We start from the raw sequence: 18,912 nt of genomic DNA on the forward strand, positions 1-18,912 counted from the left end.
TCACTATCCAGTCACTTTTACTAGAATTGCCAAACTGACAGAGTAAGAAAAATACTCTGGCACTTCTGGAACTCTCATAACTTTATTTAACCCTCACAATTTGGATTTATCCTCATCTCCAGCTTCTGTGGCAAACTCTTTGCTTATTCTAGGTGTGTCCTAGAGCTGATGGGAAACTTCATACGAATATTATATTCTCTGTAGATGTGTGTGTACTGATGTGTTAGTTGTATCCCTTTTTGGCAAAAAGTAACAACTATTCATCATCATTTAACGTCGGTTTTCCATGCTGGCATGTGTTGGAAGGTTTAACTGAAAACTGCTAAACTCAGGCGGGGTGGGCTACACTAGGTTCCAATCTGGTTTCTACAGCTGGATGTTCTTCCTAACACCAACCACTCCAAGAGTGTAGTGGATGCTTTCTACGTGCCACTGACATAACACTGGCATCAGTCACATGCTCGAATGGTGTTTATTATGCGCCACCAGCATGGGTGCCAGTCAGATGGCACTGGCATCCGCCACGGCTATGATTTCACTTGGCCTGACAGGTTTTCTCAAGCACAGCATATCACCCAACGTTTGAGGAGTGATTTTTATGTGCGAGTTACACAACACTGGCATTTTACACAACTATGATCTCACCTGACTTGACAGGCACAGGAGTGGCTGTGTGGTTAAGTAGCTTGCTTACCAACCACATAGTTCCGGGTTCAGTCCCACTGCGTGGCACTTTGGGCAAGTGTCTTCTACTATAGCCTCAGGCTGACCAAAGCCTGAAAGAAGCCCGTCGTATGTGTGTGTGTGTGTATGTATGTATGTATGTGTGTGTGTGTTTGTGTGTCTGTGTTTGTCCCTCCAACATCGCTTGACAACCAATGTTGGTGTGTTTATGCCCCCGTCACTTAACGGTTCGGCAAAAGAGACTGATAGAATAAGTACTAGGCTTACAAAGAATAAGTCCTGGGGTCGATTTGCTCGACTAAAGGCGGTGCTCCAGCATGGGCACAGTCAAATGACTGAAACAAGTAAAAGAATAAAAGAATAAGCACACCATATCACCCAAGGCCTTGGTTTCTTGTCATTGCCTCCGTGAGGTCCAACATTCAAAAATCATGCTTCATCAATAATATCAGATTGAGGTCAATATAACTAAATATGTTCTTCATGGTCCTTCCCCAAAATGGCTGCAGTCCAATGAGTGAAACCAATTAAAAGAATAAAAGAAATCCATTTCAATTTTTCAGATTATTTTTTATTTTCATTCCTTCTGGACTTTGGTCACTTTAATTTCATCCATTCTCTTACGTTACATTTTCAAACTGTATCATTCTTCAAATTAAACTTGGAAGACTTTTCATAAAACATGTAGTTTCTCAAAAATAGAAGACGTAGTTCGTTATGATATCTCTAAAATATTTTTTTTGATATTTGCTTAAACAACAAAATATAAACATTGTTCAAATGAAGCACATGCACACACACACACACACACACACACACATGCATACACACAGAGTAAGCGGGAACTCACTACAGGATGAGAAGACATGGGAAATCTTTAAAGGAAGAACACCCAACAAGCAAGTGTTTTGGGGTCATTGGTTCCTGACACTGTAAGGGAGCCAGGCATAGTGACTCCTGGGTGTACTCTTGCTGTTTTTGAAATGCCACCTTTAGTATGGTACCTCTAAAATTTTTTTTGATATAATTTGTTTAAACAAATATTGTTTAAATGAAGGTTATATATAGTTTTGATGCATTCATATATATACAGACATATATTTGATACATTCTTTGGAGCCATATCTTTAATGGTTTGATTCCACTGAACAGAACTTTGATCAATATTTTGTGAGATTTTTTAGACAGGAGCAGAGAGGAAGATTAATCCAGAATGACTTCTGTTTCCTAATGACTTTTAATCCCCTATTTTGGGATAATAAATAAACATTGATTGATATATATATATATATATATATATATATATATATATATATATATATATATATTAATGCTCAAAACATGAAAAAACTTTTTCTTCATTCTCTCTCTGTTTATTCTCTCTTATTTCTTTCTGCTGAAGAGCACATGCTCGAAACATAAAAGACTTTCATTTTCCTGAGCATCAAACTATTACACTTGCTTGTTGTTCATACACCTGTCTTTGTCTTTTGTTTTTTTATAAATTTCAACTATATTTAGTCTTGGTTGTAAATTGGGCATGAAAGATGACTATGAATTTGCATATTTTTCACAGCTCTCATGTTTTTAGTACTTTAATATATATTTTGGGGTAAGGCTGCTCTCCAGCCAGCATGAAGTTTCTTTGATAACTCTCTAACTAAAGAAGCATATTTTGGATCTATGGCTCTGTTATAGTCAGAAGAGTCGAAGGAGTATAATTCTGTTGCATGCAAGTCTTCCCATACAGGAGTAAAACTAGTGTGATTAAAACCTACCCATTCTGTATATCTAAAGTCGTTGGTTCTCATTGAATATCCCATGATTTTGATGTGCTTTAAATGTGGCAACAAACTATCCATTTGAGGGAAATCCGATGGACGGGGATACTGACTGAAAGTTGCCTTTTTCCAATGTCGGCCGACACTGTTGGGTAGATTGGGCGATTTCAGGGTTTCCTTGATTACTTTTACTAAACTGACTCCTTCTGTACATACTTTGATTAATGATGAGTTTCGGGGACATAGCTCAGGTAAAGGTAAACCAACTAGCTCTGCATACGTAGGAAATAAATCTACCAGCTCCACAAAAACGTTACTGACAAACTGAGTGTTTTTAATGAAAGGCCCAGCAAATTCCCTCTCAATTTGTCTGTGAGAAACGGCATTTAATGCATCTTCTGATTCATTCGTACTGTATTCATTTCCTCTCAGAATGGCATCAACAGATGAAAATTTTTTCAGTTTGTTTGATTTAATGTTCAAAGAGTTTTTCAGGGTTTGAGACTTGTTAAAAAATTTGAATGAATCTTGAAAGGGAAAATTGAAACCAGGTGCAAAAGGTTTTGAAGTCAGGCCAGGAATATGCATTATAAAAGGAACTCGAACTGCCTCTTCAAAGTTAGAAAATTTAGACCATGCCTGATGCTCCCCAAGAACCCAGCCTGAAAAAGGGAAAGTAGAAATGTTTCAACATTAGAAATCATTAAAAACAATTTGAATTTCTTTAGATTTTCATAATTATCTCAATATTGAAAGTGTTTTCAAATTAGCTGAATAAATCACAACATAGAGATATAAATGCAGGAAAATATTCAGACTGTAAAGATGAGTCTAGAAAATTATAACCTAAATTACAACACCTCATCTCAAGCATTTAGACATAAAAATATTTCTGTAGCATGGCAGTTTCAGCCATTTTGAAATATGACTATAGCGATTTCTAATATCGTCACTGTTGAAAGGCAAGGCAAGAAATGATCTCGTTTGAGGTTACAGCCATCTTTGGCCAACTAGTTCCTGTTGTAAACACTAACCTGATTGGTTGACACGTGACGCGATTTGTCTCTACTTATTTCGTGCCACTGTCCCGAAATAACCAATCACGGCCTTTGGTTAAGATTCCGTTTTTGAGACTCGTTTGAGCCAACCAACCGGTATATAAAGGAGTGTTTTCAGACACTTTTCGTCTTTTAGTTCCAGTTCTTCTAAGAACTAACTTTAGGCCTCAGCGTTACTCAACCAGGCGATATACGATTGTTCCGGCTACTACCGGCTACGCTAATGCACACAATCATAGAAAGCCTACTATCTTCCCCGTCGCCATCATCATGTACCTTCTATGCCAGCCGCATTCACCCTGATTGTCCTGTCACACACAGACACAAGACATGCGAACGCTTACAAACTCCTAACGTTGACACGATTGTAAAATAAACAATATTTATATCTCAACAGCAAGGCTTTGTCGTCAATTCACTTATGTTCTATTGTTACTGCATGTATTTATGGCTTGTAATAATTCGTTAAGAGTAGAACCACGTGCGATCGTATTTCCTACACGACATGACCACATGTGATCCTATTGCTTACATTTCTATGTAAATAGAAATGGGATAATAGCAAAGAAATTCTTAGTTGCATTATAAGTTGTGTCAACTTACCATGATCTCCAATAATTGAAATGATTGTATTGTCAGCGAAACCATTTTTGTCCAAAGAAGTGAGTAACTGTCCTATCTGACCATCGGTGTAGCTTGTAGCTGCATAGTAACTCTGAATTATAAGTTTCTGGAGAAAACAATTAAATAAAATCTGGCTGTGAATGAATAAAGAATAGAAACATCCGAGCAATATTGTTTGGCTAACCCACACTTCATTGTTACACATCTTTTTATTATTTCACTCGCCTATTTTTTTATATCATCATCATCATCATCATCGTTTAACGTCCGTTTTCCATGCTAGCATGGGTTGGACAGTTCGACCGGGGTCTGGGAAGCCAGGAGGCTGCATTAGGCTCCAATCTTGATCTGGCAGAGTTTCTACAGCTGGATGCCCTTCCTAACGCCAACCACACCAAGAGTGTAGTGGGTGCTTTTTACGTGCCACTGGCACAGGTGCCAGATGAGGCTGGCAATGGCCACAATCGGTTGGTGCTTTTTACGTGCCATCAGCACGGAAGCCAGTCAAGGCGACGCTGGCATCGGCCACGTACGGATGGTGCTCTTTTAGGTGCCACTGGCACAGGTGCCACTGGCACAGGGATCACAACTACAATTTCCATTTGATTTTTTTTATGTTGATGTACTTGACTCAATAGGTCTCCTCAAGCGCAGTGTGTGTGTGTGTATATATATATATATATATATATACATATAAAATCAGCACAGTGTGTGTGTGTAATAAATAAAAAATATTTATCCTAGACATTACTGTGACAAGATTTCTTGATCTACCATGGCTCAAGATGTCCATAAATATAGATTCAGCATTCAGGACACTCCAGAGGTGAAAATGTAGAGGTGCTGATGGTCATTCTTTATTAAATAGCGACAACAGGGAATCAATCTACAGTGGAGAAGGCTAGCCACTGGATTTGGCTAAAAAGAGATGATGAGCGATGGCTAGAGGTATATTGAGTTCTTCATAACCAGCTGATCTAGCAAGCGGGGCATCATATCAGTGAGGGGGGCCGGTGCGCATTGATGCCGTCGAGAGGTAGGCCCCGAAACAGCGCGCATTCTCTCCTGATGACCCCATACACTTGTTAGCTTCCGGTATACGGAGGTTTTAACTGGTAGCACTTGCATGTGCAAGTTGTTTGCAAGACATGAATAATTTTACTAGAAGCCTACAACCTCCAAGCAACTTTTCTTAATCATTCCCTAAACATTCCTTATTTTGGAGATTGTTTCTGTTTTAAATCTCCATTTTCTGCTGTTCCTTTTGATCCTGACAGGTCCTTATTACAACTAGCAGAAGACTGGGAAGTGGTTGCATTGCTAAAGAAAAACCTAAGTACAATAAACATTATCAATAATTTTTGGCCCATTACCCTGCTGGATGCAGAGTCTTAGATGTTGGCTATGGTACAAGCAAAGGCCCACATTGACTTTTTCAAGTTTCGTAGGTGGGAGTTGGTGGGTGAGGGCTCAGCCCTTTTATAAATCTGCTGAAAGGTGATTGTGAGTGTCAACACAGAATGAAAATGCCTACCCACATCATGTATCTACAGGCTGAAGAATATATCTGAAAGAAGGGCACTAATTCTTGGTAGTCAGGATAATCCTGAATTCATGGATTTCCTTCATTAATCTAAGTTGATGATCCTCAACTGGACACTTTATGCATTCTCTCAATTTTCATTTTAACCAATTTTTATGTAAAACCTCCACATTTTTTGTTACTTCTGCAATGTCCCCTTATCCATCCTCGTAGTGGGGAGATTTGTTTTGAGATATTCTTCTAGCCATCATCATCGTTTAACACTCGCTCTCCATGCTGGCATGGGTTGGACAGTTTGACATGGAGCTGGCTAGCAGAGAGCTGTCCAGGCTTCAACTGTCTGTTGTGGCATGGTTTTTATGGCTAGATACCCTTTCTAATGTCAACCACTTCACAGAGTATGCTGGGTGCTTTTTATATGTCACCGGCACGGGTGTGTTAATGCAGCAGGAGTGCTTTATAAGTGGAAGACAGCAATTTTGTTTAGCTTGACGTGTCTTATCAAGTCCAGCAATTTGCCATATCTTCTGGTCCCTTATAAACTTAAGAAGATTGCTTTCTTTCCACAAACTATAAGTCCTGTTGTGAACTAAATAAACGACAATGACAACGGCAGCAACCAGTGGCTGGCATTTATTTGGTGCAGAGGGGAATGAGATCAAAAGGAATCCTGAAGAACTGTTAAATAACAATGAAACCTTCACTTCAATCTTCAAATTGGCCCTTTGACGTGAATTGAATTTTAAAATGAGTCAAAAAAATATATTCATAACTGATGCTCTATAGGTACCCTAACAATGAATGTGTGTGAGGTGAAGGCGGCAAGCTGGCAGAACTGTTAGCATGCCGGGCGAAATGCATAGCTGTATTTCGTCTGCCGTTATGTTTCTGAGCTCAAATTCCGCCGAGGTCGACTTTGCCTTTCATCCTTTCAGGATCGATAAATTAAGTATCAGTTACGCACTGGGGTCAATGTAATCGACTTAATCCCTTTGTCTGTCTTTGTTTGTTCCCTCTGTGTTTAGCCCCTTGTGGGTAGTAAAGAAACAAATAAATGTGTGTGAGAGGAGGAGAGGAGAGAGAGAGAGATGAAGTGTAAAACCTTTTATGATATCACTTACTTGGAAATGGTCTGGTAAAGGCCCAAATGGAAAACTAACATTCAGTTTTGCAACATCTTCCCTTCTTTGAAGATCAAGCAACGGGTTCCAGGCGACTGCTGGAAAGCCTGGAGGATAATTGTGGTCTTTCGGTAGTTTTATTTCAGGAAAAGGGTAGAGATCTACAAAGAATTTGAGATTTTGCTTTATGTTTGGCCTCTGAAAAAAATATGTGCATTGTCTTTGAAAGAAAGTTTCATCTAGCTGTATTGCTGTTGTTTAACTTACAGTTTTATGCATTGGGGTCAGGTTTCAAATACTCTCCCCCTTTACTCTTTACTTCCATCTGTCTGAGAGGTTTTTTGTATAACCCTTCTTCATTTAAGTAAATCATAAGAAAATAAAACATTCAACTTGTGATCTTGAAGTCTTTGTTTAAGCTATAAGGCATACAAAGTTACATTATTCTGGGTGAATATGTGTCTTAACCTTTTTGAAGATGATAGAGTATCCGTTGATGGTGTTTTAGCTGTTATTTCTAGCAGGTCATATGACCATGCAGAGTACCCTTACTTGGTTCATGTCTTTGAGTTGTTAAGAGTGTTGGTCATCATTTGATCATGGCAAATATTTCTAATTAGAATCACACCACCAGGCAACTGAGAAACCAGCAGTTTGAATTCTGCGATGTGACTAGGGCCAAGCACCTCGTCTCTAATCGACTCATCTATCTAGCTTTAAAAATAGACACCATACGAGGGGTAGTATAGCAATAAAGCATTACCATAAAACTGTTGAGGGAATCTGTTGGCTCTAATGAAAGCACCACCATCAAACATCAATAAATTCAACAAAGACCAATGGATATTATTATGATTGCTTATATACAATAATGCCATTCAAATGCAAAAGAACCTTTAACGCTCATCCAGACATCCAATTATTCTCTTCCCATAAGAACATAACATCTTCAGTATCAAGAATGATTAACAAGAGACAATAGAGTGTTAGCAAAATCAGAAAGGAATTTGTACTTACCAAGGTAACTTTTGGGGTATTTCAGGGGTATGTGAGGTTTGTGGTAACCAACAGCTAAGAAGAATGGCTGCTTGCTTTTATTCAGGGCTCTTTCTTTCAGGAACCGTACTGCATATTCCGTACTTTGTATATCAGGCAGACTGTGTTCAGGTTGTGAATTGACATCTACAGGGCATACAATATTCATATGAAGTTTCCCATCTGCTCCAGGACACACCTGAAATAGAAACTATTTTCTATTAGAGCCAATAAGGGAGCCACTCAGCCTCCTAAAAATAACAGTTAAATTTCAGTCAACTCATATTCCAGCATCTTAAAAAAAGGACAATATTGATAATAGTGTCCTTGATACTTCTAGTAATGTGGAATTGTCATAGTTGGAAAGTCTTTGATCAAAAGGCAGCTCAGTCAGGGAAATGTTTTGGCACTAAACAACAACAATTTGGTGTTATAGAATTGAAGATAAATCTTCCATTCTCAATTTCAGAAATTTGTCAAAGATCTTTATGGCAATTATTACGATTGGAGGAGGGAACTTTTTTGTTTTTCGTTAACCTATATTTAAAAGAGTACTTGTGTGTGTGTGTGTGTGCATGCATCAGTGTGCATGTGTGTGTTATTAGTCAGAGGTAAAAGTGCAATGACCTTGACCTTCTGCAGATCTTCCTGGACTGATATGATTAATGAGATTGATTCAGTTGGTAAATCAACACCTGCAGAATTTGAGTTCTAAGATGGAAAGTGGACATAAAACAACAATGATGATAAGATGTTACCATGTATTTTTTTCTCTTTTTCTCTTTTTACTTGTTTCAATCATTTTGACTGTGGCCATGCTGGAGCACCGCCTTTAATCAAGCAACTTGACCCTGGGACTTATTCTTTGTAAGCCCAGTACTTATTCTATCGGGCTCTCTTGCTGAACCGCTAAGTTACGGGGACGTAAACACACCAGCATTGGTTGTCAAGCGATGTTGGGGGGACAAACACAGACACAAACATACACACACACATATATATATATATACGACGGGCTTCTTTCAGTTTCCGTCTACCAAATCCACTCACAAGACTTTGGTCAGCCTGAGGCTATAGTAGGAGACACTTGCCCAAGGTGCCACGCAGTGGGACTGAACCCGGAACCATGTGGTTAGTAAACAAGCTACTTACCACACAGTCACTCCTGCGCCTATTGGGGAGAATTCACAAAAAAACAAAAGATGAAGACAGGTAGTGTAGGCAACAAACAGATGTAGTTGTTTAATGCTTGGGAAGTGATAAAGTCTTTAACGTTTCGAAACTACGCTCTTCCACAGAAAGGAACAAGGAGAGAAAATAAAGAATGTGTAGTGGCTAGCACTCCTCAGATCCTACAGTTTCACTTATAATTTTTTCCCACAGACCAATCATTATTTTCCTCAAATCCCACTCATTTCAGTTGCATTTAAGTCATTTTAATCAATCCAGAAGAAACTATTTTAAAATGCTTACTTTACCTTGGCCATCTTATATTTCTCTGTTGGTGGATGGTATGGGGGTATGCTCCAGCTGTATGGGTAGTCATCTGTAAAACCTGATGCACGTCCTAAAATTGACATTGAGAAAAGACATGCATTAGTGCTCCCTGATGACCCTTTAGTATTCAGATTACTCCATCAAATGTAAGACTTATTTACACTGTTTTAAATTGCTAAAATTGCCAAGAAGGCTGAAGGTGTCTTGGCATCACTTATCAAGTCCTTTGTGAGCCGCTCTCTGGCTATATATAGCTATGGTATGACCTCACCTGGAATTGGCATCACCAATCTGGAACCCCTATCTTGCCCAGGATATTAATTGCCGTTCGGCGATGTGCAACCAAGAGAATACCATCCATCAGGCATTTGCCATATTCTGAATGCCTTACTTCCCTGGGCATGGATACATTGAAACTCCGATGTCTGGCAACTGACTTGGCAGACACCCATAAAATTATTAACCATCTTACAAACAATAACTCAGAGCACCTTTTCAAACTCCATCTGTCCAACACCCATGGACATGTTTACAAAGTCAGAAAACAGCACAGCTCCCATGACTTTTGGAAACATTTTTTTCACGCTAAGTGTTGCTGAAGCATGGAACAAACTGCCAGCATCAGTTGTTAGTTGTCTGAGCACTGCATCCTTCAAAACTTCCATGCTTCCTGAGATTCGCCAACACTACACCTGATTTTCTCCCCTCCATACACACATAAGCATGTATCTGACTCATACACTGTTCACTTCCCAGACATTTGTACATTACTGCATATGCTTTATACACACTTTTGACAAGTTGTGGTGCACCTGAGCACTGTATACAATAATTTCATTATTAAATTAATCATGCATTATCATAGCTTTGAGATTTCAATAATGTTATTCTTTAATTTTTAGAAGGATGTTGTAGGGTAGGTGTGAGAGGTCAGATCTGATCAATGGTTAGCAGTAGACATACATAATAAGATTATAATAATCATCCCTTGGAAATAACATACCTGGGTGGAATACTTTTCCTACTGAAACTGTGAAGTAACCATTGTCCTTGAAATATTGGGGTAAAGTGGTGAAGTTTCCAGCTGCTTTCCTCCAATAAGATCCAAAATTATACAATCTGGTTGTATCTGGGCGACGACTCGTTAAGAAAGATGTTCTGCTTGGACCACAGACAGCCTGCTACTCAACGGAGAAGATTTATATTGAACTTATAAGCAATACAATTAATTCTTTTAACTTTATCATTTAAGATGGAAGTTTTAATATTTACATCTAAACACAGTACTGTACATATAAATATTAACACATGTTCTTTCATGAGCAAATACAAGGTAAATAGTCCCCAAAAATTATAATTGTATTAACAGGTGCAGGAGTGACTGTGTGGTTAAGTAGCTTGCTTACCAACCACATGGTTCCAGGTTCAGTCCCACTGCATGGCACCTTGGGCAAGTGTCTTCTACTATAGCCTCGGGTCGACCAAAGCCTTGTGAGTGAATTTGGTAGACAGAAACTGAAAGAAGCCTGTCATATATATGTATACATATATATATGTGTGTATGTGTGTGTATATGTTTGTCTCCCCAGCATCGCTTGACAACCGATGCTGGTGTGTTTACGTCCCCGTCACTTAGCGGTTTGGCAAAGAGACTGATAGAATATGTACTAGGCTTACAAAGAATAAGTCCTGGGGTCGATTTGCTCGACTAAAGGCGGTGCTCCATCATGGCCACAGTCAAATGACTGAGACAAGTAAAAGAGTAAAGAGTAACAAGAAGCCATCTAAGACATGTAACTAATATGTAAAGCAACTTTAAATATGTAATTAATTTGTGAAATAATTTGAAAACTGACTAAAGGAGTTACTTCTCTTGGCCTACATCATTTCTTTATGTTTTGAGTACAATCCTCATTTGATTAATTGATTAAGATTCTTCTCAATCTATTTTGTCTTAAGTCAGTACTAATTATTTCATTGGGGACTAGATTTCTAGATGATAACAGTAAAGGCTAATCAAAAAAAGAAATAAGTAAATAAATAACATGAAAAATAAAAAGATATGCACACACACACATATATATATATATATATTGATATATATCATACCTGGGAACTCCTCAGTGAAAATCTTTGAAATAATCTAAAACATTAATGACAGCACCACATGTGATTGTGAAACTAAGGTACTGGAAGAGCTTCAAATTTTAGCACAAGGCTAGCAATTCCAGGCAAATGGGGAAGTCATTTACATCAACCCTAGTATTCAACTGGTACTTATTTTACTGATTGCAAAAGGATGAAGGGCAAAGTTGATTTTGGCAGAATTTGAACTCAGAACATAAAAACTGATGAAATACCATTATGCATTTTTGCTGGCATGCTAACAATACTGCTAGCTTGCCACCATTTATTGCAAACATCATTAGCTTCACATTTACATAATTCTTTGATGAAACATCTGTTGTTGACAAAATCACGGACCTTAGAATGTCTATGTGAAATTTTAATGAAAAAAAATATCCCCTGATTAGGTAATTTAAAATACTATCTGTAATTCAACATTAATGATCAAAATACAAACAAAGATCTTACTTGGACATAAGTTCGCTCAAATTTTATTGATTTTGAAGCCAGCTGATCAATATTTGGTGTTATGACCACTGGGTTTCCATAACAACCGAGTGTAGGTCGAAGGTCATCAACAACAATGAACAGCACATTCTTTCTGTGTTCTGCAAAAAAAAAAAAATTGTCATCATTATAATTTTAACAGTTAAGGACGAAGATAGAAGCAACCAGTTTGTTTACAATCACTCAAGATACTCTACCCTAAAGTCCAACCTCTCCTCAAAGCGGTAGGGTGGTGTGAACGGGCAGTGTCAGAGCTATGCCATCGGGAACTTCGGTTCCTGGTAGGGCCACCGAAGGCGGATTGGTCAGGCACCGAGCGGTATTTGGGCTACAGCCTGGCCAACGGGGCTCTGGTGAAAATTCCAAGAGGTGTCTGATCAGCAACCGGCAGCCTCGAGGTCATTCTATCCCTGCGTCTGTGGAGACTCCGTGGCAAACAGGGCATCACTCGGGATATGCATGCGGTATGTCGGGGACCGTTTGTGAATTAAATATTTCCATGAAACTTCTTCTATGAATCCTACTACTACCATGGCAATAGCCGCCATGGTTCATGACGCCATCAGGACCAGAGAAGAAGCCGGTTCAACCTGCCCTGGGTGAGCGCCGTCACAAGTACAAGTAAGTACTCAAGATACTAAGCTAAAGGAATACAAGATTACCAATTAAAATACAAACAAAATTAGGCACAATTGATGGTGGCTTGATAATAATTCCTGGTGTATCATTAACCCTTTAATGTTTAAACCGGCCATACCAGGCCAAAATTGTCTTCCTGTTTTATGCTCAAACTAAGCCAGCTCTGACCTCTCGCACCTACCCTACAAAGTCATTCTAAAAATAAACAGGGTCATCATCAAAATCCCAGAGTTACAAGATGCTGTACAATTAATTTAAAACAATGTAATTAAACAGGCTTTACATTTGACAGATTAATCTGAATGCTAAAGCGTTTAATTAAATTAAATTAAAGGCCAATCAAAACTTGTGTGCCCATTATCTCCATTTTATGAGGTTGGGAAAAAAATAATAAAGACTCTTACCCTGGCTGGGTTACTTCACAACAGAAGCTGTAAAACATTTTATATAAAACTAATCAGGGACGAAAATAGAACCAACTGGTTTTGATGTTCTTACCTTTCATTAGCGCTGATGAAAGGTTGATGATCAGGGTTGATGAAATATCTTTTAAATCACAACCAAAATCCTAGTCTTAGGGGTACATTAAGGAATGTAGCCTCGGATATACAAAAATACAAGACTGTCATGGTTGGGAGACATTTAATTGCAGTTCTGCTCAAGCACGGGGTCAAACAGCAACCCTTTCTAAAACCCCTGTCTCTAATATCTAATCAAAATTCCCTTATATAAATGCACCAAACACACATAAGCATCAATATACAGCAATTATTTCCCTTTAAACACATCGTGGGTGATAAATCTAGCAAGCTGCTCAGACTAACACTAAGCCACCTGGCCTTTAGCAGAGTTCAGCCTGTTGCAGCCATTGAGACCAGATCACAAATTCTCTTTCAGGAAGAATCTGAGCAGCTGTTCAGGTTAGATATCAGCTGCATTAATCTCACCAGTCCCAGGGGGCTTGCACTGTCCCCACTTTCATGAATAGTTTAAAAATAATAATAATAAAAAGTCAAACTAAAATACGACAGTTGAAACAAAATAACAGGTACAACATCAACTATTTCACAAATGGTATCATCATCATCATCATCTTCATCATCATCATTTAGCGTCCGCTTTCCATGCTAGCATGGGTTGGACGGTTCAACTGGGATCTGGGAAGCCAGGAAGCTGCACCAGGCCCAGTCTGATCTGGCAATGCTTCTACGGCTGGATGCCCTTCCTAACGCCAACCACTCCGTGAGTGTAATGGGTGCTTTTTATGTGCCACCGGCACAGGGGCCAGGCGAGGCTGGCAACGGCCATGATCGGATGGTGCTTTTTAAGGATTAATTTAATTTCTTAAATAATTATATTTTCTGTTACAATTTATTTCTACAAATAACAATTACTGTGTATCACAGTATTAGAAACTTCACAAGAACCAAGGTGGGAGCCTCTCCCTACTAGAAATAACAGCCCAAACTCCCTCTAATACACCCCCATGAAAGCTTATATTAGATAATGTGATCGTAGGTATATTACATTTCAAAAAAACAAAATGTGATGGTCACAGCTGGAAAGCCTTCTGCCCATGTCTGCTTGATTAGAGCTGATCAGAGGGTAAATAATAACAAGTTCAGCAGAATATTTTGAGGATTACTAACTTATATACACCCTCCCGCCTCCCCTTAGAATATATTTTCGTTTTTTAGAATTAATATAAAAGACTTCCTCTGAGATTAGATTCTGACACTGGAGCAACATAACAGACTTTTAAGATTTGCCAAGAGAAATTGAAATAGCTCTTTTAGTGCCAGGAAATTCAGTAACCCAATATGAAACATCAGTGTTAAATACCGAGAAGAAAGTAATCAAAGAAGTAACGTAAAATGTAAGAAGCAATTTGTTCAACTTACCAAAGTTTTGTTGGTCAAAGAAATGAAGACTGTTGACACACGGAAGAAACAGTAGGCACACGAAGAGGTTTGACAACATAGCTGTAGGTTACAATACGCTTGTGTCCTGAAATTGAAAGTATGACAATTTATAGTTTACATACACATTGGTAAGAAAATCATCATCATCATCATCATCGTTTAACGTCCGCTTTCCAATGCTAGCATGGGTTGGACGGTTTTGACTGAGGACTGGCGAACCAGATGGCTGCACCAGGCTCCAATCTTAATCTGGCAGTGTTTCTACAGCTGGATGCCTTCCTAACGCCAACCACTCCGCGAGTGTAGTGGGTGCTTTTTACATGCCACCAGCACAGGTGCCAGGCGAGGCTGGCAACGGCCACGATTGGTTGGTGCTTTTTACGTGCCACTGGCATGGAAGCCAGTTGAGGTTATGTAATGTTCATGCTTTTTCTGGAGGCAATGGCAAAATAAATAATGTGAAATTATATCAACTGAGAGAAAAACTGGGTTGCTGGCCAGATATTTCGAGCATCTCTGCAGTGATTCCTGGTGGACCAGGGGCTTTCCCTATTTTTGTTGCTTGACATGCAATCACTCTGCACCTCTTATGTTAACTTTGTATATCTCTATCTTTCAATCTCTTCCTCTCTCTATATAAATCACAACTGAAAAACTCAACCAATCAACATTTATATTAGCAATTATTATGCAAAGATATTATTATATAGAGATTTCTAGCAATAGATATTTGCTGTGTTATAACTAATAGACTCACATAAATGTTTAATTAATGAGTAATTAAAACGGTTATTGTTGAAGATATTTTCTTGTTTATGTTTTACAGGTTGTATGTCAATTTTTCTTGATACCTATTAACCCCTTCGTTACCGTATTTATTTTGAGATGCTTTATGTTTCTTTCAATTACTTTAAATATAACAAAGAATCTAGTAAAATAACTTAGTTACCATTAAGCTTGTGTTAGGAACATAAATTGTGACTAAGGTTTGGTGGAAGATTTTCATTCAGAACATATGAAAACAAGACATTTGTGCTACAGTGCCAGAGGTGGTTTTAGCCAGGTTGGTATCGAAAGGGTTAATCCTATTAATTTGTTTTCATTTAAAAAAATTAGTCACTGAAATAATCTTTGCATCCAAACAATTGATCAACATGTTAAATTGATGACCTGTCTTCTACCCACTAAACATTCATTCCAAAGGAAGCAAGGAACAGGTTTTGCTGTCAATGAATCATCTAAACCAGCAGTTCCCAACCAGGGTCCATAAGTCCCCTGAGGATCCTATAAGATTTTTAGGGCGTCCCATGCAAGCAAAATATTATAGTATATAGGGGACCCCTCTCTCTCTTTCAGAGAGGCACAAGCACCTACACGCACATATACACACACGGCAGTAACTTCCGCCTACCGAATTCAATCACAAAGCTTCGGTCGGCCCGGGGCTATAGCAGAAGACACTTGCTCAAAGTGCCATGTGGTGGGACTGAACCCGAAACCAAGTAGCTAGGAAGCAAGCTTCCTAACCACACAGCCATGCCCATGCCTATTTTAAGGGTTCATGAAAATAATTTGGTTCAGATGTATTTATTGCAAGTAGCAGCTAAGTTTCTTTCTCTGACGTTTTACATAATTTAACATTTTCCCAACAACTGAAACATGTTCTCTCAGAGAGTTCTACTGCAAAACCTATACAAGTGAATGGGTGATAAGCAAAATAGGGATTTTGAAAGGAGTATCTATAAAACTAACTTTTAAACATTGGATGGCCACGGGGTCCACCAGAAGAGAATAATAATCAAAGGGGTTTACCAGTAAAAAAAATGGTTGAGAACCACTGATCTCAACCTTCAAAAGGGAATTAAAATTTTAGAAAATTTGCATACAAAGGTGTGCTCTGACACTTTTGCTATTTTTAAAGGTAATTCTAGTAAATGAAGTGGTGACATTAAATCAAGTAAATTTTCAAGGTTTTTTAAATTATCATATTTAAACTTCGATTAAAGATTCCTCCAATGAACTATTCAACATTTATTGGCATTGCCTCAAATTTGCCAAGCATCATTTAAAAAGCTGGCACTTCCAGAATTTCCACAGCTATTAAAGTCCTCATTCTTGCTTCTGATTCCATTTTCATATTTTTAGCAGGATTTCCTACGAACACAACAGTAATCATTGTAAAGCTGAAATTTGAGGTAAAATCCAGGAATTTGCCATTAAAACAGACTTTGAAGAGATTTGTACAAACATTTAACTCTAATGACTTTTCTTTCATTTCCCTTTCCTCAATCGATTTTACTATAAACAATGAACTCATTAAGGTCCCAAGGGAAGAAAGTTTGAGACTCCACTGCTTCAAACAAACAGCACCTAATTGTATTTCATAAAATACTTGCATAATATAAACTATGAGTTTATAAATAAACACTTTGACCATGCAGTTACTTTGCCAATACTGTAGTATGTACCTCTTTAATGTTTTAATAAACAAAGACGATTTCTTTAAACAAATCTCAATTACTTCAACGCTGCAGAAATAAAAAAAATATTCTTACAAAACAAAGATGCGTAGCACAACGAAAGTTGATAGCGATCCGGTTCCGATTCTCCTCACATCGAATGTCCCTAATTATTTCTTATTACTCTTTGGAAAAATAAAAGCAGATGTATCAAGGTAAGGTCACTCCTAAGTTTTCCCTAGAATTTATTCCGATCCTTGTTTTAAAATCAGAGATTACGAAAAAAAATTTATTTTCCTAAACAATTAATTTTTTTTTTTAATCCCGTTCCACCATCCCAACTTTTGGAAATGAGGAAATCCAGAGCTTTCCAGTTCGTCTACACATGTGATTATTATTATTATTATTGCTATCATTATTATTATTATTATTATAGAATCATTAACATAACGGATAAAATGCCAAACGGCATTTCTTCCGGGTTTACCTTCGGAGATCAAATTACGCCGAAGTCGATTTTGCCTTTCATCTTTTCGGAGTCGAGGAAATAATTACCATTTGAACACCGAGTCGATGCAATCAACTAGACCGACTCCGAAAAATTTCTGGCTTTGCACCCTAAAATAGAAAGGATTATTATTATTGGATGCAGCACGAAGCTTTGTCAGTGAACAGGTCGCGGTCTGAAAGCGACGAAAATATTTTGACAAATTAAATTTAAATGCTGAAGTGAATCTAACGGTTTTTTGTGTGTTTCTTAAATGGCTTATAAACACCTTCCACGCTGCAATTGTTTTCGCTCCAGCTCACGATCTCAGATCAGGTCACTCGCTATGCAAGTACATCTCCGTAATTTTAATAATTATTATTATTGTCGTTATAAAGTGGGAGTGTACATTTCAATTGTTTGTTTGTTTGTTTTGTTTTTAAATGTAGTGTGGATTCTACACCGCAAAATATTAACAATTGACAGGGTTAATAACAATAAAAATATGAGGAAAGACCAAAATATTTACTATAAACAGAGGATAATGACACAAAAATACACGAGGAAATGAAAAACTTACGGACGAAGCAAAAATAAATCCCAGCTGTACGAGGGGAGACAACTCTCAGTACCTGAATCATGAGATTTACAATTACAGATCAATATGTTCGTTTACCGGCAGTCGAACCCACTGGTATTCTATGAGCTCTTTGGGGGTTATATTTACCGATGCAATATACACACACACTTGCACACGTATACATATACCCACCCGCACATAAGAAAGGTTTTGTAGACTTCAGAAGGTATGAAAGTCAACTCTGTCTGCATTCAATAAAATCATATCTTGTTTTACATTTGGGATACTAGACTGGACAACTGAAGTAGTCAGCAACTTAGATATCGGAACGAAAAATTATTAACCATCTTACAAACAATAACTCTGAGCACCTTTTCAAACTCCATCTGTCCAACACCCGTGGACATGTTTACAAAGTCAGAAAACAGCACAGCCCCCATGACTTTAGGAAACATTTTTTCACGCTGAGAGTTGCTGAAGCACGGAACAAACTGCCGGCATCAGTTGTTAGTTGTCGGGGCACTGCATCCTTCAAAACTTCCATGCTTCCTGAGATTCGCCAACACTACACCTGATTTTCTCCCCTCCATACACACGCAAACATGTATCTGACTCATACACTGTTCACTTCCCAGACATTTGTACATTACTGCATATACTTTATACGCACTTTTGACAAGTTGTGGCGCACCTGAGCACTGTATACAATAATTTCATTATTAATATTATTATTATATGTTTACAAAGTCAGAAAACAGCACAGCTCCCATAAGTTTCGGAAACATTTTTTCATGCTAAGAGTTTCTGAAGCGTGGAACAAACTGCCGGCATCAGTTGTTAGTTGTCAG

General features: G+C 38.1%; 1 protein-coding gene and 1 long non-coding RNA gene across 4 annotated transcripts; one reads left to right on the top strand and one right to left on the bottom strand.

Moving 5' to 3' along the window:
• Window positions 1-528: 528 nt before the first annotated feature.
• Window positions 529-1,220, top strand: LOC118765019. Its single transcript, XR_005000860.1, has 2 exons — window positions 529-580; window positions 1,068-1,220. It is a non-coding gene; the product is annotated as an uncharacterized LOC118765019 (long non-coding RNA).
• Window positions 1,221-2,183: 963 nt separating this feature from the next.
• On the bottom strand, window positions 2,184-18,092 carry LOC115216752 (iduronate 2-sulfatase-like). Of its 3 annotated transcripts, none has more exons than XM_029786308.2 (9): window positions 18,065-18,092; window positions 14,518-14,623; window positions 11,939-12,078; window positions 10,347-10,524; window positions 9,325-9,413; window positions 7,829-8,045; window positions 6,812-6,972; window positions 4,127-4,253; window positions 2,184-3,127 (listed from the first exon to the last, which is right to left on the bottom strand). In XM_029786308.2, exons 2-9 carry the CDS (start codon window positions 14,594-14,596, stop codon window positions 2,280-2,282), a joined length of 1,839 nt encoding a protein of 612 aa, XP_029642168.1. In that variant the 5' UTR covers window positions 14,597-14,623; window positions 18,065-18,092; the 3' UTR covers window positions 2,184-2,279. The 3 variants fall into 3 exon arrangements, with proteins under 3 accessions (XP_029642168.1, XP_036362156.1, XP_029642169.1); XM_036506263.1 differs by lacking the exon at window positions 18,065-18,092 and adding an exon at window positions 17,093-17,193 and having other exon boundaries at window positions 14,518-14,620; XM_029786309.2 differs by lacking the exon at window positions 18,065-18,092 and adding an exon at window positions 17,094-17,186.
• Between the last annotated feature and the right edge of the window lie 820 nt (window positions 18,093-18,912).

This window comes from Octopus sinensis, linkage group LG10 (genome assembly GCF_006345805.1).
Source record: "Octopus sinensis linkage group LG10, ASM634580v1, whole genome shotgun sequence".
In the NCBI taxonomy this organism is placed as follows: domain Eukaryota; kingdom Metazoa; phylum Mollusca; class Cephalopoda; order Octopoda; family Octopodidae; genus Octopus; species Octopus sinensis.